Genomic DNA, 26,906 nt, shown 5'->3' with positions numbered 1-26,906 from the left:
AGTGTTAAATTTAGATCTACAGTATTTTGCAAAATGCCCTGGTTTGTTACATCAACGTCATACCAAACCAGAGCCACCAGCCCTTCCCGGCCTCGATCTCTTTTGGACAGTCCTTCTTTAGGTGACCTTCTGGCCCACTTGTGTAATAACAGCAGATGACCCTGACTGCAAAGGTCTTTGCTAGATGCTCCATTTGGAAGGCAGCGGTTCCTACCTTCCCTCATACATACATTAATTCTATTAAAGTGGGATTAAAATTCACCATGCCTGCAATCACCTTTCTACAATCCTCATTCGCATTGTCCTTAGCCAATTGAAGTAACAATGCTTCCTCAGCTGCCCCATTCTGTATTTGCTTGTCCAAGGAGTCTTTCAACCTACCCAGAAATGACACAGATCCCTCATTTGGACCTTGTTTTATTGTGATCCATGACTGTTGTGGAGTGCCATGATCTGGGACTTGCAATAAAGCTTGGAGAGCTTTACCCTGCTGCAGGACTGAAGGATGTAAGTGAGCTTGTAACTGAGGAGAGTTAACTGGAGCCTCCCCCATCAACTGTGGAATCCCTGACCCAAAACATGGATCATCCCAGGGGTATTCTAAATTCATCAGTGATTGCTCATTTGCCAAGTGCCTCCAATTTGACTCAAACATTAACATTTGCATAGGGGTCAATATGATTTGCGCAACTGAATGCCAATCATCAGCAGTAAGCTCTGCTGTGAAAATACTATGTAACAATGATTGAGCATAGGGTGAGCCTATTCCATAATGTGTACAGGTTAAGATTAACTCTTTCATCACTCCCCAGTTGAAAGGTTCCCACTCAGGGGGAGTATTACCACCCATTCGAAGCACTGGGCAGCCTAACACCCTGCCCTCCATGGCAGTTGCAGCATCAATATCCCCTTCCACAAGTGCTTGCTCCCACATCTTTTGCCAGAATTTGGCAGGATCTGATCCTGATGCTGTAATTTGGACTGGTTGTTGAACATGACCTGAGGTCTCCTCTGATAAACCTATCACAGATGGCTCGGGATTACAGACAGGCAACCGGACAATGACCAGATCTCCCTGCTGCCCCAAAGGGAACCAACTCTGCCCACTTGACCCAGTGCCACTCTGCTCCTCCTGCCAGCTTTGACTGCATGAATCAGGCGATGGCAGAGAATCTGAATGTGCCAAAGGTACCTTATTGGACATCATCTCTGCAACTGGGAATGTGGCTATTTCAACTGCAGCCTTTGTCTCCCTGTCTGTTTCTGATTGTTCTAGTAAATCTAAGACCAATCTCCATGTTGTCAATGATGTTGTAGCAATTTTGTCCCCTCTGGTGGCAGCCCCCAAATGTAACAATCCAGCACTTAGCCATATCTGAATGCTGGAGACATTTCTTACTGTAACAGGCAAATTATTCCTTTTACACCACCCTAGCAGAGATCCTATTGCCATCTCATCATACTTTATGCCTTTATTTTTAAACATGTCTATTAGCATTGTTAATATAGGATTTATTTCTGTGGCCACATCTGATTGTTCTAGCAAATCTATGATCAGTCTCCATGTTGTTAATGAAGCTGTGGCAGTTTTGTCTCCCCTCAAGGCAGCCTTCAAAAAGTACCTTTCCAACACTTTGCCGTGTCTGAACGCTGAAAACCTTTTTCACTGTAACTGGCAAATCATAGTTTTTACACCACACTAGCAGAATTCTTATTGTCATTTTAACATACTTTACACCTCTTTTTTCAGATATATCCATAAGCATTGCAAATATAGAATTTGTCTCCCTGTCCACATTTAATTGTTCCAGTAAGTCTAAGACTAATCTCCATGTTGTTAGCAATGTTGCTATTTTATTGCTCCTCAAGGCAGCCTCAAAAAGAAGTTTTCCAGCATTTTGCCATGTCTGAACACTGGAGACATTTTTTAGTGTAACTAGCACATCATTTACTTTGCACCATCCTAGCAAAGTTCTTATTGCCTTCTTGTTATACTTTACACTTTTTTCAAATATATCTATAAGCATTGTTAATGCAGAATTTTCTTCTGCACCCATATCAATTAGCCCCCATCTATGCTGGGTACCAGAAGCTGCAATTTGAGTTAAGATGGACAACAAATATTGCAATACGCCTATATCAATTAGTTGCAAAGGCTCACCTCTTACAGCATCTGTTATGGGTCACGGGTTCTCCTGCTTGTCTCAGCTATGTTGGGTGCCAGTTGTAGTCAGAGTCAAACTCAGTCAGCCCCACACGGGGCACCAATTGTTGCAGCACAAACAAACTAATAGGCTACAACAACACTTAAATAGCAAGGCAGTCAGATTCTACTGTCTGTGCTGTATCTCCTTCCTCCAGAGGTCACACCACATCCCTACTCCTCCATCCAACTCCCTCTCCCACCATCCTCAGGGCTATTTAACTACTTAGCAGGAACGAGCTACAGCTGCACATCATCCATGTCAATCAACCCACTGCCTCTGAGGCAAGGCCACAGCTGCATGTTATCAATGCCAATCAACACACTGCCTTTGTTCCTCTACAATGCTGAGCATTTTATATATATATATATATATATATAAAAATTTTGTGCTTTCTACATTTAGAATAAATCATTCATGTATGCTTGCATTTTATAAAGGACATTTTTGCATATGTTAGGACACTTCTGCAGTTCAGACTTCTGAACCATATAGATTTTATTACCAGGGAGCTGCAATTGGTCAGTCAGTACTCACTCAGCTCCATCTAGTATGCAATGTGGTTTTTGTGTTTTCTTGCTTCAGTCATTGCATTATTTGAAATTTTTGGAGCCCACATTAGTCAAACAAAACTATGTACTCACAGAGTTTGAAATTAGAGGGGGACTTGTATTTAAGACTGCCATTACATTTATCTGATTGGGATAAACAATGGAAACTTCTTATCTCTATATATCAATGTTCTCGAAGTACAGTAGACTGATAACATTATACAGCCACAGCAAACTGGCAAGTAGCAACAGAGGATAAGCCTGACAGTTTATAGTGGCACACAATATTTTGCTTCATCAGAGGATCCTTGACTACACAGTCCTGAGTGATATATGTTGGAGAATCATTTTGTCCACCTGCTCGTCACTTTTTTTAAAGATGTTCACTAAGGAGAAAATAGCTTTCAGTGACCCGAAACATTATAAGGAGAGTTCTCAGCTATCACTTTGCTAAGTGCAAAGGGAAAATACTTATCTCCCAGGCTATCAAGGTGCAGTGTGATTACAGTTCAGACAATTCCATGACATTATCAACAATGATGCCTCTTTATGTAGTAGGCCTAAGTCTTTCCCATGTGAAGTAATCTACCCCAGTGAAGTGTCAAACTGTGATATTCCCTGCCTTCCACATCAACCTAGCCTGGCAGAGTGGTGGGGTTCTCTGTACTCCAGATGAGAACCTGGAAAGCAGTTTCCCATTACCTCTTTCACTACAGAAAAATTCTACCACCACATGACTAGACCTTGACCATTTGCTAGTAGTACAAGTGCTTGAAGCCAGTATAGGATACAGGCTAAAATTTCAAAGAGGTGCTAGACTATAATAAAATGTATAAAAACTGCTTTACTGCCAGCTTTCAGTGTCCAAGGTTGTCATTTAGTCCCAGTAAGGACCAGGAAATACCTTATTGCTAAAGCCAAGTTTGATTTGTGCATCCATTTTACAGCAGTGCTGATCAGTTTTTGGAACAAGCTGCATGACATCACAAACCTGCAAAGCCAGTAAAAATCACTCAGCTCATGCATGAAGAAAAACATGGTTTAGACAGGAACTTAGTCTGGATAAAGCCTAGGTGAGTTTGTAACCCTCCATATCCAGCATCTTCCTTAATGCTTGGCTTATCTTTTGACTTGATTACAAATGGATCCATTATTTACAGTTCTTAGCTCCCAGGCTGTCAGGAATTACGGTTCTGATCTGCAGACACTGAGGCAAAAGGTGTATTAATCATCTTGGCTTTTGAAGTGTGTGCTTTATCAGAACCATAGTTTGATTAACTGATTTCAGTATTTTCATCGCATGCAGCTCATGAAAATAAGGTTCTCAAGATTTCACTTCATGTGTCTCAGCGGGCTGCTAGTGGCCCCAAATCCAAGTCTATTTTGCATATTGGAGTAGACTGAAGATACCTTTCATTCCATTAAAATGATAGATGTGTTACTAAATACAGCAGATGGTCTTGAAAATTTCAGACATCCACCCTCAACTACAACTCTCATGAATGCTATGCGTAGCAACAGGTACCAAGAGCCTTGATGCAGCATTGGTCTTACCTTGGAAGAACTGAAAAGGATAAGTCAGTTTGTAGACCCTCATGGGAAGCCTTTAGACTATCCCTCATAAAAGCATAACAATTAACACTACTTAATCTTCAGATGGTACAATTAAATTCTTCCAAACATTCAATGCAGGTCAAATAACTCCTTCTTTTACATGTATTTTAGCTTTATTTATGGGACAAGACCTCAAAAGGTAACAAATCCCTAGTCACCCTGGATCAGCAGAGATGTTGAAATCCTGGGATGTCATCCAGTAACTGTAACATTAAAGATATTGCATTCCATATCTATAGAAAAAGATAATCACCCAGATCTCTCTTGTAAAATGCTTTGAGGACAACTTTGTATAAGTATCAAGTATTATGTTTTTAGTAATAGACGATTTGTATAACAGGTAACTGTGTTAAACAAAATAAACTATTCTTTTCATTAAACCACCTTACTGAAATACTTGACAAACCACATTTTATTAATATGACTATAAGAAATCCATAATTCGACTGCAAAAATAATTGCCTTAGTGATATCAGCTATCTCAAAAAGCACAAGGCTATTTAAATCATCTAATCATCTTGTCATACTTTTCAAACTGAAGCATTAGTAGCTTTATCAAGGGTTCGAATGCAGCTGAGACCTTCAGCCTTGATTTAATCTGACTCCCTGCTGACACTGAAAGGAAATACATAAATCTTATTAGGCTTACAGTGATTTCCTTCAATCATGAATTTAATAAAGCTGGTTGGTTTCTTTTAGTGTGCCAAAATCTGTAAAGTTCCAAAAGCTAAATAGCTTTCTATTAAGTAAACAGAAAGTCAGTATGAAGAAGCATTAAAGTACATTATGCAACACCAAGACTGGAACTGGAGGGATCATTTGCAAAACCCTGAGTCTGTTGTGAAGTTCACTTTTTTGAAGGGAAATACTTGCACCTTGACAATAAAGTCCTGTTGTCATAACTGGAAAAACATGAATTTTTTATTAATGTTGCAAAGTTAAAGCATACATGTTAGTCCAACCTATACAATTGTGTGCGCGCCATCAGGAGAACAGGCACACAGGTGTTACATACCTTTGGTGGAGGAAATAGCAGAAGAAGCTGTGCATTCAGTGATCCTGAGTCACTCCGTATATTGTGGGGTGGGTTTTCCCTTAGCTCTTGGCCCCTACTGTCCATGTCTGCAAAACTAGAAGGCCTTTTAGAGATGCAAAAAGATGCTGGCTCCACTGGAGCTGAAATTTCTTATGGAAAACCAGAGCCAACCTTCCTACAAGCACAGCAGTGAGGAGACAGAGAAATTGTATTTAGTATTTTTTCCCCTTTAACCTCAGCAGAGAGTTGCTATGCATGTATCTGTGACCACCACACCATGTGACAAAAGAAACTGATACCTTTCTACTGTTCGATCTGCTACTCTCGAAAGTTCTTCATTGGCACTTTTAACTGGAACAGCACAGGATAATGTTAACCTAAAAATCCTTTTAATTAATTATGAGAGGGCTGATTTAATCCTTACATACAACTTTGTAAGTCCCATTGAAATTGGACAAAGTGGTATATGTGTGTCCCAGAGGAGAGCTGGATCCTTAGTTAAATACTGCTTTTATTTTCCAGAAAAGCAGATCTACAGACAGCCACAAGGAACAAAATCTTCAAAGTTCATGACTGCAGAAAAAATGCCCTAGTCTGATAGATTTACTATTAAAACTTCTGACCTATTTGAATGGATGCTTTAGCTGAAGTTTTATCAAATCTGATGTAATATGCCTTATGCAGTTTTCTTCATCATGATTTGTTGGAGCCACTGTGTATCTAAGTGGGTGAACCTTATGACGTCTAGTCATACTAGAAGATTGCTTCCATATCCTGGGCTGCATAAAAAGGAGCATGGCCAGCAGGTCAAGGGAGGTCATTTTCCTCCTCTACTCTGCTCTGGTGAGACCTCACTGGGAATACCATGTCAAGCTCCAGGGTCCTCAGTACAGAAAGGGTATGGACCTGTTAGAGTGGGTCCAGAGGAGGGACACAGAAATGATCAGAGGGATGAAACACCCCTCCTGTGAGGAAAGGCTGATAAGACTTGGGGTTGTTCAGCCTGGAGAAGAGAAGGCTCCAGGGAGACCTTATTGCAGCTTTTCAGTACTTAAAGGGGGTTAAGAAAGATTGGGACAGACTTTTTAGTAGGGCCTGTAGCAATAGAACAATGGGTAATGGTTCTAAATAAAAGAGGGTAGATTCAGACTATATATAAGGAAGAAATTTTTTACAATTAGGGTGGTGGAACAGTGGAACAGGTTGCCCAGAGAGGTGTAGATGCCCCATCCCTGGAAACATTCAAGGTCAGGTTGGACACACCTCTGAGCAACCTGATCTATTTGAAAATGTCCCTGCTTATTGCAGGGCCATTGGACTAGATGACTTATAAAGGTTCCCTCCAACCCAAACTATTCTATGATTCTATGACATGGAAACCATGCATTGCTTGCACTGCCATATGCCTTATCCTGTATTCTTTGGACAGTCACATGTAAATCTCTGATAAGGTACCTGTGTATCCTTTTGCAGGAAGTGCTAAAGAAGACATTGGACAAATATAGAATATGGTGTACAGCTTGGAAAGATAGACCAGAATCTGTCCCATGTTCAAGCTATTTGAACAAGTTTGTATTCTCACAGACAGAAACACAGCGAGTGGGAAATGAGGAGCCAAGATACAAGAATGTAAAGAGGCAGATCCAGCCTAAACTTCTGAATTTTTCCTAGACATTTTATTTATTATATTTAGAAGACATTTTCATTAGCAAACATAACTGAAAATAGTCCTATTATTAACAAAGCACTGCATGAAAGATCCTATAGTCTTAAGTGAGAGACAGATTTGTGAGTGATAAAAGCTTGAATTCAATAAAAAGTGCATTAGACACATTTAAAGTGACTGCATATATTGCATTGGAACATGATTTATGAAACCTTGCAGACACTTAAGTGTATATAAAAGTATGACTCCATTGTTAAAATGGGGATACATGCTTCTGATGATTAGTGAAGTTACTATTATTTTTAATGGCATTTGCAGTGAGAGGGAAGGGGCACACATAGCAGAAGCTGTCTACAAGTGTGGGTAGGGTCTGATGAAAAATTTAAGCTGAAAATATCAAGGAATTTTAAAATGTCAAAACATTTTTACATTTTCATTTTGGAAAGGCCAAAATCTTTGCTTTCTATGCTTTCAAAATAATAAAAAAATCTGTTCATAGCAGATTAAAAAAAAGCAGGGTTAAAAGTTTTAAATAGCCCATAACCAAATGACATCTTATTGCAGATTAAGCTTTTTATTTTTTTGTTACTGATGTGAAAATGAAGCAGCATGGGATCTCCTTTTTCATTTTGCAGAAATCCTCTCTTCTCATGCAAAATTTGTTTTGACTTGAATTGGCCTAATTTTTTCAGTGTTGGGGGTTCAACAGCTATATTTATTCATGACAGTAAGTCATATCACAACACTAGCATTACAAGACAACAATAACTGAGTAGTAAATTTAGTAACTTCAAGAGTCTAAAGATTTAAGGAATTATATATTCTGCTCTCTCTTTTCTACTGAGTATGTTCCATGGACTAAATATTTATTTATTGTTTCTTTTGCTGTATTATAACATAAATGAGAAATAAGTAGCTCAGACACTTCTTCAGATTCTTATCCTTTCTAAAATATATATGTATTCATTTTCATGATGTGCTAAGCCCATTGCAATCATCCAGAAATAGCTGAATGTTATTCCAAGATACGAACAATCTAATAGCCAAGAAGACAGAGAGAAGGAAGGGGAAAAGAAATGCTGCTTTAAAAGGGATTTTAGTGAACATATTAAAAGTGAAAATATGTGTAATTGCAGTGTATAAAGGCTTTTCCACTTTACATATGAATGTCTCAATATCTGGTGTCAGTAAGCAGGTATCACTGAACACATAGCTATCAAAGAACTCAAGATGATACATAGGGAAAACTGTCCAAAAGTCAGAGGAAAAAAAAAAAAAAAGAAGGAAAAAAAAGGGAAAATCTCATGTATTTTTCTGCTATGAGGATTATGTGAGTTGTGTTGCTAGAAAGCTAGAGCCAGATTCAGGCCCACAGCTCCTCTGACGCAGTACAGTTTGACAGACTAAGGAAAAAAAGAGTAGCCAGCAGTTTAAATGGGATATGTGACTGGGGACATAGGCAGGTACATTGTCTCAGTGTTTCACGCTTCTACCATAAGCACATATACACACACAGAGCGTGTAAGTCTAAGGCCAGGTCCAACTGCAGCAGCTACATGCATATCATCAGTCACCACACCATTTTATTCCCAAGGCATTTCACAAACCGTGCCCATCAGATCTGTGTGGGTAGTCTGTGTGGAGGAGGCTCTTTTTCTTCCTAGTTATTGGTATGGCAACAGTTAGTTATATCTTGATTGCATTCAGAAAACGATAGAAATTCTTTGGCTGGATCACAAACAGGCAAAATACTGTGACAAATGTTAAAAAGTGTTTTTATCAGACCATTTTTAATTGGGTAGTAGCCTACGGCATTATGGCAGGGAACTATGTTTTTTTCTTCCCAAATGGTTTTAACTGCTTGTTGAATAGTGTCACCCCTGTGATAGAAACTTCAACCATGTACTGTCTTTAGAGCTCCTGTTTGATAGATGAGATTTACTTCATATAGATAGTTTCTTCATAAGATTTACAGAAAAAGAAAATTGGGTAACTTCTCACCTTTGAACTTTGGCACCTCTTGGAAACCATGGAAGAGAGCATCCAAGTAAAGTAAAACCTGAGCTTCAGTTTCCTCCCTTCCCCAGGCAGTGCTGATGAATTGGGGCAGATCCAAGAGTTCCAATGGTATAAGAGGCTGAGCACTTTTTGTAGGCTGGCAGTAACATAAAAATCCTCACAGAATCGTAGCAGATATATGGTTTAGTGGTGAGGTCTCAGAAAGAGGGTGGTTTGTGTCTTGTTTCCTGCAGATCCCAGGTTTCTTAAAGATGTCTGCTCAAGCAGTCTTTTGACCATCCCAGTCTAAGACAATGAATTGAAACATGTGACTTACCAACTGTGATGGGACTGAAACAAAACATCCATGAGTTCTGTGGAGGGTTGTGTCCAGATATAAATGCTATCGCAGAGCCAGCTACACTAATTATTGCCCAGCCACACACCGATAGCCACAGTGCTCGAAACTGTGAAGCTTATGTGAGGCATCCTTCCCTTGCCATCAGGGAGCTGGGTTTATCTACTTCCATAACACCTTGGGAAAGCTGACTGTTTTCCAGTGATTACATCCTGAATCTTGAGATATATCCAAGATGCATGGGCATGTATGTGTGTATAAGACATTTAATCTTAGTCCCACAAGCTGTTCCCAAAGTCCTTTCTTAAGAGCATGTTCTATCTCCAAGGAACCATCTTGCTCTCTGATTCATTCTGTTAAATGCATGTTGGCTAATCAAACTGTTGACTTTTATGATATGATTAAGGAAGTAGTTCCTCGTTATTTATGCCTATTAGCAGTTGTCTTAGATGATACTGTAAAGTCTACCCTCAGAATGAATCATGAAAGAATGAGGAAAATACCACATACCCTCTGCAGTGAAAATTCTTGTTCTGAAACAAGCTGTTTATAGCGTTATACTTCTTTTTAACTATATGGCCTCCAGAAACAAAGATAGATTTATTTTCTTTTCCAACAACATCCAGCACTCCACCTCACTGGGTGTATTCCAGGCTTACTGGTACTTTTCCTAGCATTGCTTCTGTACTAGAAAAGATATTTGTTAGATGTTATTTCCTAGACAAAGTGGTGCTGATTTGCTACCACCACAGTCAAAATCATAAACAATAACATAATTAGTGGAATTCCCAAGTTTTTCTGGCTAATGTTCCCAAAATATGTGAGATGGATGTATTATTTTTAGAGATGTGTTTTTCAGCATATCTAGAGTCTCTAAACATCAGAGGCTAAAACTCAAGCAAAAAATAATCCTGTATTTCTGGGAGCCAGATAATGAAGTCCAGGTAGGAGCAATAAGGTGAAGCAAAAGCTACATTTAGAGAATACTTCATTTCTTACAGAACATCTCTAGTTATAATAATAATGTAACTGGTCATCTGCCATGTTCTTCCAGTATGGTGTACATAGTATTTGTGGAGTGGATCATTGTTCATGGAAGATCTTGTGTGTGAAGATCATGTGAAGGTCTTGTGGTGAACAACAGGAGCTATTTATTGAGTGGAGTGGAAATCAAAGAGAGGTGATTCCTGAGCTATGATTTTTCAGATTGTTAGATTCTTGACTACACATGCTAACACATATGATTTCATGACACAGGAAAAAGCAATTAGACAGAAGGGCACTGATCATGCAGGATGATGTCCTTTTGGAAGCATAGAGTGTTGGTGAGGTCTTTATGCCCTTCTCACATAGAAAAATTGTCCCCAGTTCTCATGGACTTTAGTGACAGATCTGAGGATGGTTTCTCAAATGAGTAAAAAAAAAAAATGGTTTCTGAAGTACTTGTGTGTGCAACCCAGTCAAAGGAAAATCTAAGCCAGCTTCACATGTGTAATGTTACTTATAAAGGTACTCTGAGGAGCTCTATATCTGATAATGACATTTTGTTCTCCTGAGATGTTTGAAAACAGATTGGGAGATCAGACAGGTAACTAACTGATACACATACGTTCATAGAGTATTTCTCCCTTATTCCTATTGAAAATCTTCACTGATTGGTCTCTTGTAAACTTGGTTGGGAAACAAAATTTTGTTGCATGGGAAATCATTTTCTACTTCAAAACACAATGAAAAATTAGAGTATCAAAAAAGTAGGACAAAAAACTATGAGGTTTCAAAATAAAATTGTGAAAGTGAAAAATTACCACACCTGTGATTAGACAAAAGTTCCTGCATAACTTGATCTGGGTTTTGATGTTTTGTTTTATTATAATTCAAATAATTATTTGGAACTGAAAAGTATCCTTGTTTCAAACTATCACCTTGAAATGTCAGGGGGTTTGTTTTGATTACCCAACTGTAAAATAACAAATATGCATTGAAATTGACATTTTCCGATAGAAAGTTCTTATTTCAGCAAAACCACACTTTCCAAGAGGAAAAATTTTCATGTAAAAATATTTCAACGTGCTTTACTTACTTGCCAGGAAATATGAAGCTGTCTATAACCACCATCTTACTAAAATTTTTCCAACATGAAAGTTGTTATAATTTTGCAGTTGAAACTTTTAAAATGTTCTGTTGACAAAGAGGATTTGGCCATGAAACAGAACAGTGCTTATTATAGCACAAACACACAGAGGTCAGTTCGCACACTTCATGGCTATCACATGTTTAATTACAGTGGCAAATTCTAAGCATGAGTCAAACACAAATAAACCCAGGAGCTTAAATTTCTGCTTCTTTAAACATTCCAGATGTAGAAGTTTTCCATTTACTTCACGTCAGTCAACTGAGTTCAGTGTGGTGGGATAATTAATCCCCTCAAGTGTTCTGCAAATATTTCAGTCTAGATATAGCTTTACCTTTTTGTGAATGTTGATATATTTTCTAATAAAGGTATAAGAAAAAAATTATTTAAATCTAATTGACAGATTAGAATCAATACAAAATTTTACAAAAAAATCAAGTAAAATGACTGTAAAAATCGGAATGCAAATAACATGTTTAGAAATGTTTGTTGTTACTGCAACATACAATGCTAGTCTTATTTGCAATAATTTTCTGGGTACTTATTCTAATCAAGCAGAAAATGATGCTTTGGGATAGCTCAGTGTTTTGATATTCACACTGAGAAGTTTTACAGATGTTAGTTTTCCATAAAGTGATGAAGATCTACTCTCAAAAAAACAGGTCTACTAATTAAGAATCTGAAATTAGCCACCTCCAAACTACGAACAGCACTGTTCCTCCATTTTTAAAGTCTTGTTGCTTCTTTAGTACTTTAGCTCCATATGGTTGATTGACCAATAATGGCACAAAGGACTTAATTTTCAAAATTTAAAAAAATAATAATTCTAAATTAAACATTCCAATATTTACTTAGGTACACTGAAATCCATTAGACTCCTTTGTATCAAGGTTTATAATTCCACCACTACACAGAAGCATATAAATATCTTCATGTGCTCACACACACATTTACAAATTATTCTACTAGTACGAATTCCAAATCCAGCACTTATAACACCAGTACAGAAAAAAAATATGTATTTCAAAACCAAACTCTGACATTTCTGGATAGAAGCTTAAGTGTCTTCAACATTAAAAAAAAAAAAAAAAAAAAAAAAAAAAGCTGCTTTTATGCTATATTTCATGTTAACCTACAAAATTGAACAAGGGTATTTCTCATAGTCCTTCAACATGTTTCTTGCAGTCAGAGCACAATTCAAAATTATATGGGCAAGTCAATCATATATTCCTGGGAACAATATGTGTGATGAAATGAAGTCCTGCCTTGGGAGACATCTCTAACAAGAATCCTGTGCAGGATGGAATATGAGGAAACCTTTTTGTCTCCAACATACTGAGATTTCTCACTCTGAACCAATTCTTTCCACACAGCTACCTAAATTCTCTCTCTCTCCTGTGAAGTCATTAGACTAACCTTTACAACATGAATAAGGAAGGGGTGATCTTTGTTTGACAGCAATAATAAGCAGACATTCAATTTCAATTATGTGAAGAAAACCATAGAAATGGAGGCATGAAGAGACATTAGCCTAGGTGATATCAAGGTCAGTTAATACCAAAAGCATTCAATTTCTGCTTTCATTAAATTAGGAACCTCACCCACAAAAGGCTGGAACAGCAATAGCAATGGAGAAAGGTGTACTAGGGGGATGCTGTCTGGTTTCTCAACTGACCTAGAAATACTCAGCAAATTAGAAAAGTCCAGACATTAGATGACACTGCAGTTGAGGCAAGTTATAGTACATGTAAAGGAGTAAGTTGTCCACAGTAATAGAGCCAGGGACAGCAAATGTCCATTCAAATCCTGGAAAGCCAGGTCTGCAGCTGCTGCTGGGTAGGAAGAGTCAGAGCATGCTGGTCAGCTGTGGCAGCAACCATGGCAGGGTGGGAGAACTAGTGATTAGGAGCACGAGGGTTAATGGCATCTTTTCCAGGCAGAACAGGACACTGGCAGAAGTGACACTTTTTAACACTCCTTGTGTTAAAAAAAGCTACGCTGACTTCTCCAAAGCTCTCCTCTCCTATCTTGCCTTCATCCAGAAGAACTGTCGAAGCCTGCCTGTTCCTAGGAGAGAGAATTTGGAATTTTGTACATTGCTGAAGAACTTTGAGCTATCTGTGATCATGGTTTACACAAGAATGGACTCTTAAATCTGCTTTCTGGCCTTCTTCAATCTGGGACCACCTTGGGATTAACATCTCTGGAATAATTCAGGTTGCTCAAGGCTCCATAGGCTTTTGGCTACAGCAGATCCCAGAGGACCACTCTGACAATCCAGAATGAGATGAGTCTATAAGGCTGTGGTTCAGCTTTCCTCACAACCCAAATCTCCAATTAAAATAGTTTTCTCGGGCAGAACCATGGGAATGATTGCTGTAAAAGCTGTCTATTCCTGATTTAACATTGTGTGGCTGTAAGGGGAAGGGACCAGGAGTGCCTAATAACAGGAATTTGACTGTACTAAGAGCAGATTCCTCGTTGCCTTACAGCGCTTGAGAACCTTAGTGCAATCGAACATGAGGCCAGGGACCTGACCTTTGAGCAAGCTGGAATATCATATGATTACTGCTCTGTGTAAGCCCACAGCTGCTCTCCTCCCAGCTGTTTCACAAGTTTGGCTGACTAAGGATCTACTTTGAGATTTAACATATTTTTAAAATATTGTACTGTACCTTACACAGAAGTTGATTAACTCACTTTGACTAACTCATGTTTATATGGTCAATTTGCAGGTCCCAAGCTACTTGTCACCTATTTGGCAACTGGTCTTCTTTTTAGGGATCACATATTTCTAGTTGGAGTATAAACTAGTTTGCAATTACTAAATAATGATTATTTTCATAATAAAAATATTTATAAAAATAATGGTACAAAATAAATCTTTAAATTGTTCAGACTTTTTAAGCTCTGAGCAGCTGACTGAATATACCAAGATAGAGCTTACCCACAACAGACAAGAATCCAAAAAAAGTCTACTCCAAAAAGCAAACATGCAAATAACTCCAAAACATTCAGAAAAACATTTGGAAATTAACAGCTCAGAAAACTAAAATAAAATTAAATCTATATCTCTTCCTAAAAAAACCACCCTATTTATATGTCTTTTAAAATTTTTAAGTATTTCTTTTAATATCCAAAGATAATAAAGAGAAAGAAAAACAGAAGCAACATCTTCTCAGATTACTATGAAGAGTCATACAGCATCAAAACTGAGTGCATTGTCACCTCAATGAATTAAGATATAGAATATTATCTCTAACAATAATAGAAAAGAACCAAATAAGATACTTGCAGTTCAGACCTTGTCATTAGTTCATCTTTTATTTTTATTATTTTTTTAAATTTAATTTAATTTAATAATAAAAACTATTAATTAAGCACACATAGATCTCTTAGGTCCCTAATTCATCTGAGGAGCCCACATTCCTAACAACTGGCTTCTTGTTAAAATGTTAAATATCCTTAGGAAGCCACTGCATTAGTTTATAAGTCCAGTTAAAGCATAAGATAAGAAGCAAACAGGCAATGAAAAATTTTGAATGGTCAGACTTAATGGATGCTGTATGCAAGATGTTTTTTGGCAAGCCCTAGGTGAAATCAGCAGTATTAAGAAGGGCAGGAGGCAGTGGAAGGAAGCAGGCAGTGCCTGAAGGAATCTATCACTTCTGTTATCATCTGTCATTTGCCTCCTGCTGTTATCAGCTACTACTAGCATCATGGTTTAGAACCTCTTGCCTTTTTCTGTAGTTGGCAATTGAATGCCTTTCACAGGTATTAAAAAGAAAACATGAATCTTAAGTGATTTCAGGATTAAACACTACTTCATTAAGCCACAGCAATGTCCTTCTCAAGTGATCTGAACTGTGTGGCATTTGCTCTTTTCCACGTTCTCCAAAGGTGAAGCACATGACATACCGCCTAGAGTATCCAGATCAGTGTATTGATCAGGTGTGTTAGTGATAGTACTGCCAGTCTCAAGCATGTAAAATTTATGAATCACTTCTTTCTCCAAAAATCATGATGTTTTATTTTTTATTTATATATTTGCATGCTTTTATGTCTCACTTTCTGAGCCTTCAGGGTGAAACTGTGCCTTGTTTTCAAGTTTCTCTTTGAAAGGAGAAGGTTAGGAAGATACTTCTTTCTGCTTTAAGAAAAGTTGAAAATCCTAGTAATTGGTTTTCAGGGATTACACTTCTAAGAAAAAATATCCAATGTCACTCAGACCCATGATGAAATATTTACATTTGTCATTGCTTTTATAGTAATACTAATTAGCGTCTGATGTGTCTTCTCACTTATTCTTTAGTTTCATCACCCCTGTGAGCTGAGATAGAGCTAGGAATAGGATTAACATCCCTCTCTGCCCCCACATTCCCACATTTCTCCTTAGTATAAATAGAAGGTATGCAGACTAGCAACAGTACATCAGTCATCTTAGTGTAATGACTGATATTTCTGATCTCCGCTAGGCTACAGGACTTTTCTCAAATTGTTCCTGTTTGAATTACAGCATGTGTTTCAAAAAAAACCCCAAAAACTACCCAAAACAAACCCAAACAACAACAACAACAAAAAACCACACACAAACAACCCTCTAAAAAACTATGCTACATTTAAACATTTCTGGTAAAGAATCCAGCTTGGTAAATATGACATCTCATCATCTTTACTGAAAATAATAACAATAAAAGAAAACAACAACAAACACAAAAAACCCAAACATATTCCTTAATTCAAGCTTGAACATGTTTTACTTCAAATTAAGACAGTGGCTGCTGAAGACTGTTTTGTTATCACGTTGTCTCACTCCCAATAACTCCGATAACTCTTCCTTCCACCCATTCTTAGTTTTTAATACTTCTCTTGAGCTCTGGACACATGAAATGGACATGCTGTTTCAGCAGAGCTTGCTTTCACAAGCACAGAGGTGACCACTCCAGGCTCATAGGTTTTGTTTCTATAGTTAAAAGCTACACCAGTGCTTTTAGCTACACTGTTATGGTGGGAGTTCATCTTCAATGTGTATAATTCCACACAAAGCCACCAACCACCCAGGATATCAAAGTAAACTCCAGGATCATTCTAATATTTTTTCCCTATTTTCAGTAGTCTTTAAACACAATATGTTGTCTTTACTTTGAATTTCAAGGGAAGTTTTCAGTAACAAAATCAAGCCAACAATAGCTCTCCTGTTGTAAAAAAGTGCCTCTGAATTCCAAGCTTTATTTTGTCCAGTTGTTTGTATGAGTGGTTAATCTAATAAACCAGTTTGCACATGAAATTATGACTTTTGCACTGAAAACATATTTAAAAATACATGGTAAAATTCCTGTGCGTAGTTCTTCACAATTACTTTATTCATTTCTAAGACAGAAGCCATGAAGTGTTGCAACAAATGTAATTGTGTTACAGTTCTCCTCAGTTTGGATAACAGCCATTCTTCAGACTGGGAAGGAAGAGAAAGATCACATCACATCACATATTTTGGATGTTGAATGACATGACAAATATTATCAGAGCACCTCTACTGCACTGTAAAAACCTATTTTTAAGCCCAAATTAACCTACTACCTTGCTTAGATGACAGTATTCACCTCAGTAGAGTAGCAAGGAGCTCAGGATAGGCCTCTTGATAAGGTAATTAGATTATTCTGAGCTCTGTGTTTCTGTGATAGGTTTTGAAAGACTAGAAGCAAATACTTGATGAGGCAAACAAGAAAAGTCATTCTGTGGCAACATATAGGACAACAGAGTAGAAAGTGTTACGCATCAGCTGTAATGAGAAGAAGAAGGAAAAAACTACAAACTAGGGTTTACTTACCTCAGGAGGCCAACCATTTGGGAGGAGGAGATCTACAGATTCAAGGCAGAATAGAAATGGTCAACATGCTGCCAACACTATCTGCTCTTCCCTGATGAAAGTAAAATGCACAGGAATAGTCGTCAGGTAATCCGCCTCTGACATCTTGGAGAGCTGGAGGAGGAATTTAACAACTCCATACTACAATGGGTAAATTACAAGTCTAAGCAGGACCCACACTAGTTAATTCAAAGCTCCTGAGGACACTTTCAGTATTACTGGGGCTCCAGGGAGGAGATAGCTGGTTTGCATGGTAGGAGAGGACTCAGTTAATAAACAAGAACAGTTGCACTCCTGTTTTCTTGCATTCTTTTACACATAGCTTGCAGAGGGTGTGAGGCGAGGAGAGGGGTTTTCCAGTGAGTTTTGAAACTGAGCAGAGGTTAGTATGTATGAACCTGAAGTCCTCTATGTAGAGCCACATCTAAGAAAAGTCAGCTAATGAATTTAAAGCCCTGTCTGAGATGAAATATAGATATTGTGTCTCTAATAATCATGAAAACTCTTAACAGGCAGAACAATTTTTCTATGTGTTTGTACCTACATAGGATGAGGTACACCTACACCAATTCTGTTTGGAGTGCATGTACTATTATAATACTAACTGTAAATAAATATGATTCTTACCTAAAGCTGGAATAAATTGCAAGCAATATTTTGATGATAGGGCTATCACAAATGAGAGTACCCAAAAGTTTAGCACAAGTTAGCCCTTCTCTAAAACAGAATATAGCTTGATCACAGGGAAATGTCTATTGCAGAGTCAGTCTATGGTTTTTGGTTTTGTTTTAAAAAGGAATTAAACCCTTTTCTATTAAAACAATAGATTTAAAGATGGTTGTTTTCAGTGGAGCATTTTGAGCACAAGTGTTTATATTATAGAATAAGAGAATTCACAACCTGTGAGTCCAGTATCTCCACAGATAAATTCAAAATAGACTGGGAGCCAAGAGATCTGAGCTAACTCCCTCTGCCACAGATTTCATTGTGCAACCTTGAGCTTTTAATGTCACTCTTACCTGTTCAGTGGTGCAAGTAGCACATAAATATAGATGCTTGGTCAGAAATAAATTTCCCCCAAGAAAAAAACTGTAAGTACAAGTTGGTAGGCCTAGACTTTTTTCTGAAAAAGTGGGTGCAACCAGAACGCTTGTACACCTTACGTACAAGTACGAGTGACCTGTGGTTGAAGCAGTCACATATGACAGTTAGAATGGTTCTCAGGTGTCTCTGGAATCTGAAAGCCATGAAGGAGGCGTGAAAACTGCATCTAACATCCTCACTTCACATCCAGGTCCTGCACAGTCCAGATGGACCTAGGATACCAGGCATGTCAGGATTTCAGGAAGCAAAAAAGTGCATTAGATAACATGCCAAAATCTGTAATGCGGCTAAGCATTTTCAGAGACATATTTTGATCAGGACACTGTTCTGCCACCTTTACTTCAATAACTGCTATGGATTATAGCGCTGTGAAACAGTACTGCTCTTCTGAAAGCACAAGCTAAATTATGGGCAGTACCCAAGTTTGTGTTTGTCCTTGGAAAACACCAGACTCCATCACCCTACCGTTTCAGAGTGCAAAATGCTGCCTGGGTAGAATCAGGTTTTTTCTCATTTGATCCAACTCATTCACTGTTGTTAAGAAAGAGTTCTTATATTTTCACTTGTTTGGAAGGATCTGATATAAATCTTATTTGAATCAGTTTCTCCCCTTGCCATAGAACAGATTTACTTGCAGTAGGTGAAAATAAAGCGGAATTGAACATCTACTGTGTATTCCTCAGTTCCAGAATATCACTTTTCACTGCATTTTGCTTTATTCAAAAATTACATGTACAAAGGGGTCTAATTCTGTTGTTACAAACAGGGAATTCCAGAGCAGCCCCAGAGAATTTTTATGAAGGCAACCTCAAATATTTATGCCTGGTAAAGAGAACAGTAACTTTTTTGCTTTTCCTTTATTTGGTCACCCTTATTTATATTATCCTATTATTTATTGACACAGTTCTATTCAAAATAGTAGAAACATGAAGTGCTTATAAAATACCAAACATATAGATGTTGAACATTATTTAAAGAACGTGGAGTGAGGCAAAACATGGCATATGACCATTTTTTCATTCCTCAAAGAGAAAAACTATACAAGGCAAAGCAGTTCTACAGGATACCAGCTTTCTTTGGTTTTCTGGTTTTACATGATCCCAAACAACAAATAATATCAGGAAATTCAACACGTCACATGTAACATGAAGTTCTCTGTGCATGTTTATGTAATAAGTCTGGTCTGATGTAAAGTTTTTTATGTAGACACAGTAAGTCTGCCATATCACATTTCCTGTACTCTCAATAAATTCTCAAGAAATTGAGATCTGGTTTGTAAGGAAGAGATTTTCCAAAATTAAATTTAATTGAAATGCACTTTTTCTGCATTTCATATCTTGACTTCTTAGCTTCACAGTCACAGCCCTAGCACAAATAATTGCAGAATAATCTCCCATTTTTCTTTTGCTTAAATAGGGCTGAATTTAAAGTTTAAGACAGTGAATTTGTTCATCCATGTAGAACCACAGAATCACAAAAGAGAATAATTGGAAGGGATCTCAGGAAATCTATAGTCCAAACTCTCATGCAAAGCAGAATCAGTTTTGAGATCAAACTAGTTTACTCAGAGCCTTATCCAGTCAGGTCTTGGAAGCCTCTAAGGATGGAGAGTGCACAACCTCTGTAGGCAACCACTTCTTGACTGTCTTCATGGTGAAAAAAAAATACTTCTCAGATCTTAATTTATCCCCACTGTTTCTTGTCCACCTACTGTGCACCACCACAAAAAGCCTGGCTCTATCTTCTTGATATCTTGTAGGTAGTGGGCACTGTGGGGGTGGAGGACAGCTATTAGGTCTCCCTGAAACCTTCTGTCCAGGCTGAACTAGCCTTGGTTCTTTAGTCTGTCCTCACACAGCAGGTGCTCCAGCCCCAACCAGCTTGGTGGCCCTTCCCTGAGCTTGCTTAATTCACTGATGTCTTTCCCATATTGGGAGGCATAAACCTGAATGAAACATCTAGACATGATCTCATGAATAAAGGGAAATAATCAGTTCCATCGATCTACTAGTAGCCTGTGCTCCTGTTAGCACAACCCAGGACCTTGCAGCCAGGGCACGCTGCTGGCTCATGCCCAATCCTTAATGGCTTGAAGTTGCTACATATGTTTTGATCTGTCAGCCTGATATGGCTTCTCATATATGCCAGAATATATATGCAAGTATGAAAACAAGTATGCATGTATATGTTTAAAAGCACAGATTTCCAGCTTTCTGTTGTTTCTAATATAGCCTCTGTCATCAACATTAGTAGTGCCAGTGGAGGCCCATGGGACTACACAAGGATAATAGGAAATAGTTTCTGCTTGCATATCTTAACTAGCTGATATAAAACAGGGTGGAGCTAGTGAATATAATCAACTGTTCTTAGACATGGAAAAGGAAGAGGACAGTAACTGCAGCAGCAACAGCATTCCATTATTCCATTGGTTTGCAACAGGTATCATCAGCCAAGCTAGAAGCAAATCAAACAAACTTGATTTGGTCAAACCAGTGTCCATCTTACACATACACACAGACACAGACACAGACACAGACACAGACACAGACACACACACACGTTGTTACAGTTTCAGCTGGAAAATAGTTTTGTTAACCTTCACTGTTAACTATTTCACATCCACTCACGCACTGGTCAACTCATTTCAGTGATAACCTATTGCAACATTTCTTTGTTCCTCAGTACTCATTCTTTAGGCATGAGTGGTCAGGTTCCCTTTTAGAGTAGGTCAGATGAACTCAGCGGCTAATGGGGCTGGAGGAGTCTATGATCACATGTTTAAGGGTTGTAGACAGTTCTGAATAGTTCAAGATGCTGATTACTGGGAAAAGAAAAAAAAAAAAAAGCCAGTAATGGGAATTACAGCTTTACATGAAACTCTAGTGCTTATGCCTATCTAGTCTGTAGACAATGCTGTTGATGTTAACAGAAAAAATAAACAAGGAAGTGAAGATGAGAATAAGAGGAAGAGAATGTTGGGTAAGAATGCGACAAGTATTGAACCACTGTGTTTATACATAGGCCATATGGTGTGGACATAAACACTGTAAGCTTACTTTACCAGCATTATGCAGTCTGTAACCTCCCTTTCAGACAACTCCTGCCAGCCAAATGTTTTTCTTGTCTTTAATACCGCAGATTCTACAGACATGAAGCCTACATGCTTATATATACCAGAGATAGATTAAGTACACAGGCTTTCCTAAACTATAGCCATTTTCTGCTAAGAGTATCGGTAATAGCTGGATTGACTTTAAATAAATAAATAAATAGATAAATCCTTCTTTTGCCATTAAAAAAAATACTTTTACTGAATTTTAATGTGTAATGTCTATTAAAGGTATAGATTTTTCAGGGAAAAAAAAATTAAAATTACAATATAATCATTGCCTGAGCTGCTATCTGCCATGGACTACAGCTACAGGGAGACATTAAGATTTTTATCCAGTATTACTGTACCTATGGTTTTGAAAATCCATGCCCAGCTATCTGGCAGCCTATCTTTGATCTCTAGACTTTTGTTGCTAATTTGCTTTAATGACTTCTGAAGACCCAAGGACTTCAGGAGAGTACTTTCAGGAGCAAATTACATGCCATCTCAGTCACAATGCTGACAAATGCATAGATGATGATGAAATATCAAGTGTTCTTAATGTAGCAAGCACCTGGTTTTAATTCCATCATCTAATACATCATTTTGTCATTAGCCCATCTTTTACCAGTCATTTTAGCACTATGTATATTGATACTTTTAAAATTAATGTAATAATCTTAAAATGTTGTGGGGTTGTTTTGGTTTTGTTTTTTTTTTCCCTTTGGCCTGGTTGTGTCTTTTTCCCAAGAGTTTCAGCAGCAGTACAGACTTCTGCCGAAAGATTTTCCTTTTCAAATGACACCTCCTATATAAATCAGCCTATTTCTATTTCAGTCAATGGGCGTTATGCCAGTTTGCAAAGTATAACGCCCTGCTGCAAAAATGCCCTTTTTAGACTGTCGGAGAGAGGTCTTATGCTTCATTTACTGTGCTTGTCTCTAGTAAGAGGAAGAGGATAGTTCTAGAGGAGTTCTGTCTTATTGCTGTCTCTCTACGGACAGGTAGAATAGATGCCTTCACCCCAAGTCTAGTAGCTGGCATAGCTGAAGATGTCATGACGACTGGGTAACAAGTCAGCATTCTCCCTGCTGGCAAGCAAATTTTAGGGGTCTAGTGAGGCTTTGTGCAGCCCAAACCCCCACAATCAAAGCCAGTGCAGAAGTAAGGTTCTGCTAGACAGGCTCAGTACTTCCACACCCAGATCGCTTTTGTTCAGCCTTCTGAGAGCAACCAACAAAGTTATCAGTGACTGCCATGAAGGTAAGGGCAAGCTGTGAATACTATTAGGGTTTCGACAACACTGTTTGTGACATTTTGTCCTGCAGCCTCACTTCCATTTCAGCTCCTGCCCCATTTGTTTCTAAATCAACAGCACATTGTTTGAAGGATTACTATATCATCTGTTTCCAGGAAACTTTCTGAATTTGACATTACCTTTTACTCCTGCAATATACCCAGCAGGGAGCTGAAGCCAAGCAGCCCCTTCCCCCCCACAGGATATTATCTTAACCACCAAACTGCCTGTAAGGAACTTTTGCCAGAAAATGTAGGTTCCTCAGTAATTTGAGGACCCTGTTTAGGTCATTCAGATCTATTTCTATATTATTATTTTATTTTGTTCTATTTTAAAGATTGCATGCTTGGGTATAGAGACCTAAGCCTACACTACATTTCAAGAGCCAAGCTTCTACTTCTGATATTGCTCTTTGTGCCCATTTTTTTGAAGCTATTTCATTTTCAGGTTCTGAAATGCTTGTAAGTGGGAGCAGCTGTATCATGCATACTGCACGCTATGCGCATCCAAACCAGGTTAGCCTAAAATGCAGGTATGCTCTAAAGACATGGTAACTCCTCCCTGTAAGCAGGCTCCAAGATACTTAAAATATTCATGGACGGTTCTGCAGAGTTCATGCCTGCAATTGCTATTGTAAGACATCTTTCATCCCCTTTTCCCCTCAAAAATGCAGAGCCAAATCTCATTAATCCTACAATGAAATTACAGTAAAATATAAACACTACTCTCATTTCCATCATATAAAACTCTACTTATTGTTTCAGTTGTTCCTTTTCCTTTTTGACCAAACTCAGCAGTTGTTCATCAAAACACTAATTGTTGTTTAAGTCTCTGTTGATCTACACAACAGCTTTGGGACTGTACCAAGAAACAACCTCACAAAACACTTGGAGCTGACTATAATGTAATTCCATTTACCCTAGCAAATATTATATGCTTACAGCCTGTAACCATGCAACCAAATAAGTGTTGTCAGTTTCTAACCGCAAGTCCTCATTTATATTTTTAGCTTTTTTATGAAGACAGGAAAGGTGTGGTCAAAACTGATCAAACAGCGTTTTGCAGAAAAGAGTTCACACATCTGCAAAATGAATTCTCAGTCAATGCATGTTTTCTCTATTCTCCCTAGCACCAGCACTCAGGACTAAAGAAACCACTGAAGCTCTTGCATTCTTAGCAACTTGATTTTTTTTTTTTTTTTTTTTTTTTTGCTTGTGAGCATGCAGTGTGGTCTTATTTTCATCATGTTCCTCACACATATATACTCAGCTCCCTTTCCCCTCCTCCATTCTCTTCTGGAGAGGCTATAACCCATGGACTTTATGTCTGAAGGTAGAGAGCACAGATCTCATTACAATCAAAAAATTATACTAGCTTAAATATGACTTACTGTATACTGTTTTAGACAGAGCCATATTAAACATTAAGAGGCTACTCAAACCCAGAATTCTGTATTCGATCAAGTCTCATTTCTTTCTTCATAGCTTTTATTATGACATGTAAATTATGCCTGAAAAGAGGAGTGCTCCCCCCAGGTACAGATCAATTAGAGTTTATGCCAGTCAAGTGTAACTGCTAGAAATATATTATTCATAATCTTTTGACTCTGGATTTTCATTCTGACCACTCTTTTCTCACAAGTCTACAAATTATATGATCTCTTCAGCAATGCACACAGTAATCAAAATTCCCATTGCCATCACAATACATGGTTTAGGATGCATTTCTGAGACTGGGGAAATATGCAAACAATAAAATGATACAGGAAAACGCATTTTATCAAATCTAATTTTATTTTATTTGGCAATATGAAGCAGTGTAAACACAGCTTAATCAATCAGTTTTGTATTGTTGAAGCGTAGTGGTCAAGCTGGTTTTCTACATTAAGTTCCACACCTTGCTGCTGTTAGGGTGGCACAATTCACACTTGCATACAGAAAAACAGTTTAATTCACTATTAAAACAAACCAAAAAATAGTCAGTTTTTTTCCACTCAGCTGAAAAGAAACTAGAACTGCACCAATACTGAAACTCTTTTCAGGCTGATTCCTGCCCTGTTATTGCATAGATATGAATGTTGCTGTCTGACATTTCGGGAAAGCATGAGAAAAAGAAAAGCTGAGCTGCTGAGTCTGCATATTACATGCAGTCAGAGAGAATTATCTCACCATGAAACATTCAACTTAAGAAGCAGATGCAAGATATCTCTCAGAAGTGTTAAACAAAAAGAAAAAAAAAAAAAGAAAAAAGGGGAAAAAAAGACCTAGTTAGTGATCCCAGAGCCAAAGGCTAACACACAAACAAACCAGGCACAAATGGATGACAGACAAGCTGGGTCTGTCAGCTCCATGCACGGTACTCCAGCTCTTGCCCTGCCTTCCCCTCTCCCCCTCTCAGACACACACCCATGAATGGAAGGGATGGTAGTGGTCTTCAGGGCATTAGCTGTATCGGTTATTTAGTCCCGTGGAAAGACTGACCCAACAATCCATTCCTTCTTTGTTTGGATGCCCAGATTAGTGTGCCTTTTGTGAAGGTTAATTCATTTATTGCCCACTTTTCCTGGCATGGAAGATCTAGGTTTTGCTCAGCCCATCCTCTCACTTGCTTTTCTCAGATCTGCTGACTGGCACTATTGGCATTCAAATGTCAGGCTTCTGTTAGCACCAATTGACAGATTTGGTGCTGGTGATGGGTCCTAAGGCCCAGTCTGGAGGTGGGGTGAGAGGAACCCCCTGACAGCAGAGCATCCCATAATGCCTCCTGGCACAGCAGCTGGCACAACTCAATGCCATGCAGCAGTGGGTGCACCCATTTACCCCTGACAGCCTGCCAGTGGTGTGCAATTTCAGAAACCATTTTACAACTCCTCATTGCATCCTCGATTGTTATGTGTGGGCATAAAAGATACAACGGAAAAACTTACTCATGGAAAAATATGAAATAATTGCTTCCGTCCTTAGCCATTCATTACTATGATAAACAAAATGAGCTGGTGATAGTAACTCACCTTTACTCTTTGTTTAAGATATTAATATTCCATATGCCTTCTGTCCTTTCCAAATAGTACTTATGACTTACTTGTAAATCACTGCAAACCTATGCCAGTTTACATCAGAATACCTCTGCTGACTTCAGGAATGTTTTTCCATTTTGCATCTATGTTTAGATTTATTTTCTTTCAATTATGTTGATGCTTACCTATTCTCTGCAGCTAGATATAAGGAGATTATTGCATAGACTCTGCCTACAAAACAAATATTCACAGTGATAATCTAGGTCATCAGTTTTAATCCAACTAATTTCTGCATGAAGCCCTTAACTTCTGATTGAACTACAGTTTCTCCCTGAACGAGAATATCAGTCTGTAAGGGTTGAGCAAAGAATCCACTGTCTCCTTTGGTAAATTATTCTCATAGTCCATCAGGCTGGCTCAGCGTGTGTCTGTGGCTCAGAGCTCTCTATATTGGGCACACTCGGTTGTGCCCTCTAGAGTTAGTTTATTTTACATTTGTTTTGAGGGTCATCAACACCAGCATAAGGGGGAAGACCAGCAGACCCAGTCCAGCAGAGTGCAGAAAGCGGGTGATAACCTCAGCAATCCAAGTGCCATCTGAAAGACGGATGGCAGGGAGGATGTGGTTGTATAACCTGGGTGTTTCTTGGTAACTCAAGACTGCAATCGGCTTGCTTTTAGCAAGTGGATGATATCTGCCAGGATCTTTCATAGATAAGAGCAAGTTAAATGTGTTATGACAATAATGTAGCATAGGTGTCTCTGATGCTGCAGATGACACTAGGGTAAGCCAAAATTACTGTTCACAAGGAATGGAAGCAAGAAGAGGTCTGAGTGGGTGGCTATGGGAAGATGTAAAACAGAATTACCCTATGGCTATGCCTTTTAACATGCTTTTTGGTGTCATCTAAAGTTACTCTTGTAGTAGGTATTCATGGTATAGCTCCATGCCCTTACCTGTTCTTTGCGGCAGT

General features: G+C 38.3%; 1 protein-coding gene across 4 annotated transcripts in view; it reads right to left on the bottom strand.

Annotated features, from left to right (window-relative positions):
• The window catches only part of LOC308065428 (uncharacterized protein), a 58,792-nt gene that overhangs the window by 8,704 nt on the left and 23,182 nt on the right, over positions 1 to 26,906 (bottom strand). For 2 of the 4 annotated variants that reach the window (XM_080391402.1, XM_080391401.1), the window contains exon 2: positions 1 to 26,906. This exon is cut by the window's left edge and continues 8,704 nt beyond it; it is cut by the window's right edge. In XM_080391402.1, coding sequence (XP_080247528.1) covers positions 221 to 1,498 — 1,278 coding nt within the window. In that variant the 5' untranslated portion in view covers positions 1,499 to 26,906 and the 3' untranslated portion in view covers positions 1 to 220. The other 2 variants (XM_080391399.1, XM_080391400.1) reach the window with 2 other exon arrangements.

The sequence above is a fragment of the Falco punctatus genome (genome assembly GCF_963210335.1).
Source record: "Falco punctatus genome assembly, chromosome: 6".
Taxonomy (NCBI): domain Eukaryota; kingdom Metazoa; phylum Chordata; class Aves; order Falconiformes; family Falconidae; genus Falco; species Falco punctatus.
This window is presented reverse-complemented; position numbering and strand designations above follow the sequence as displayed.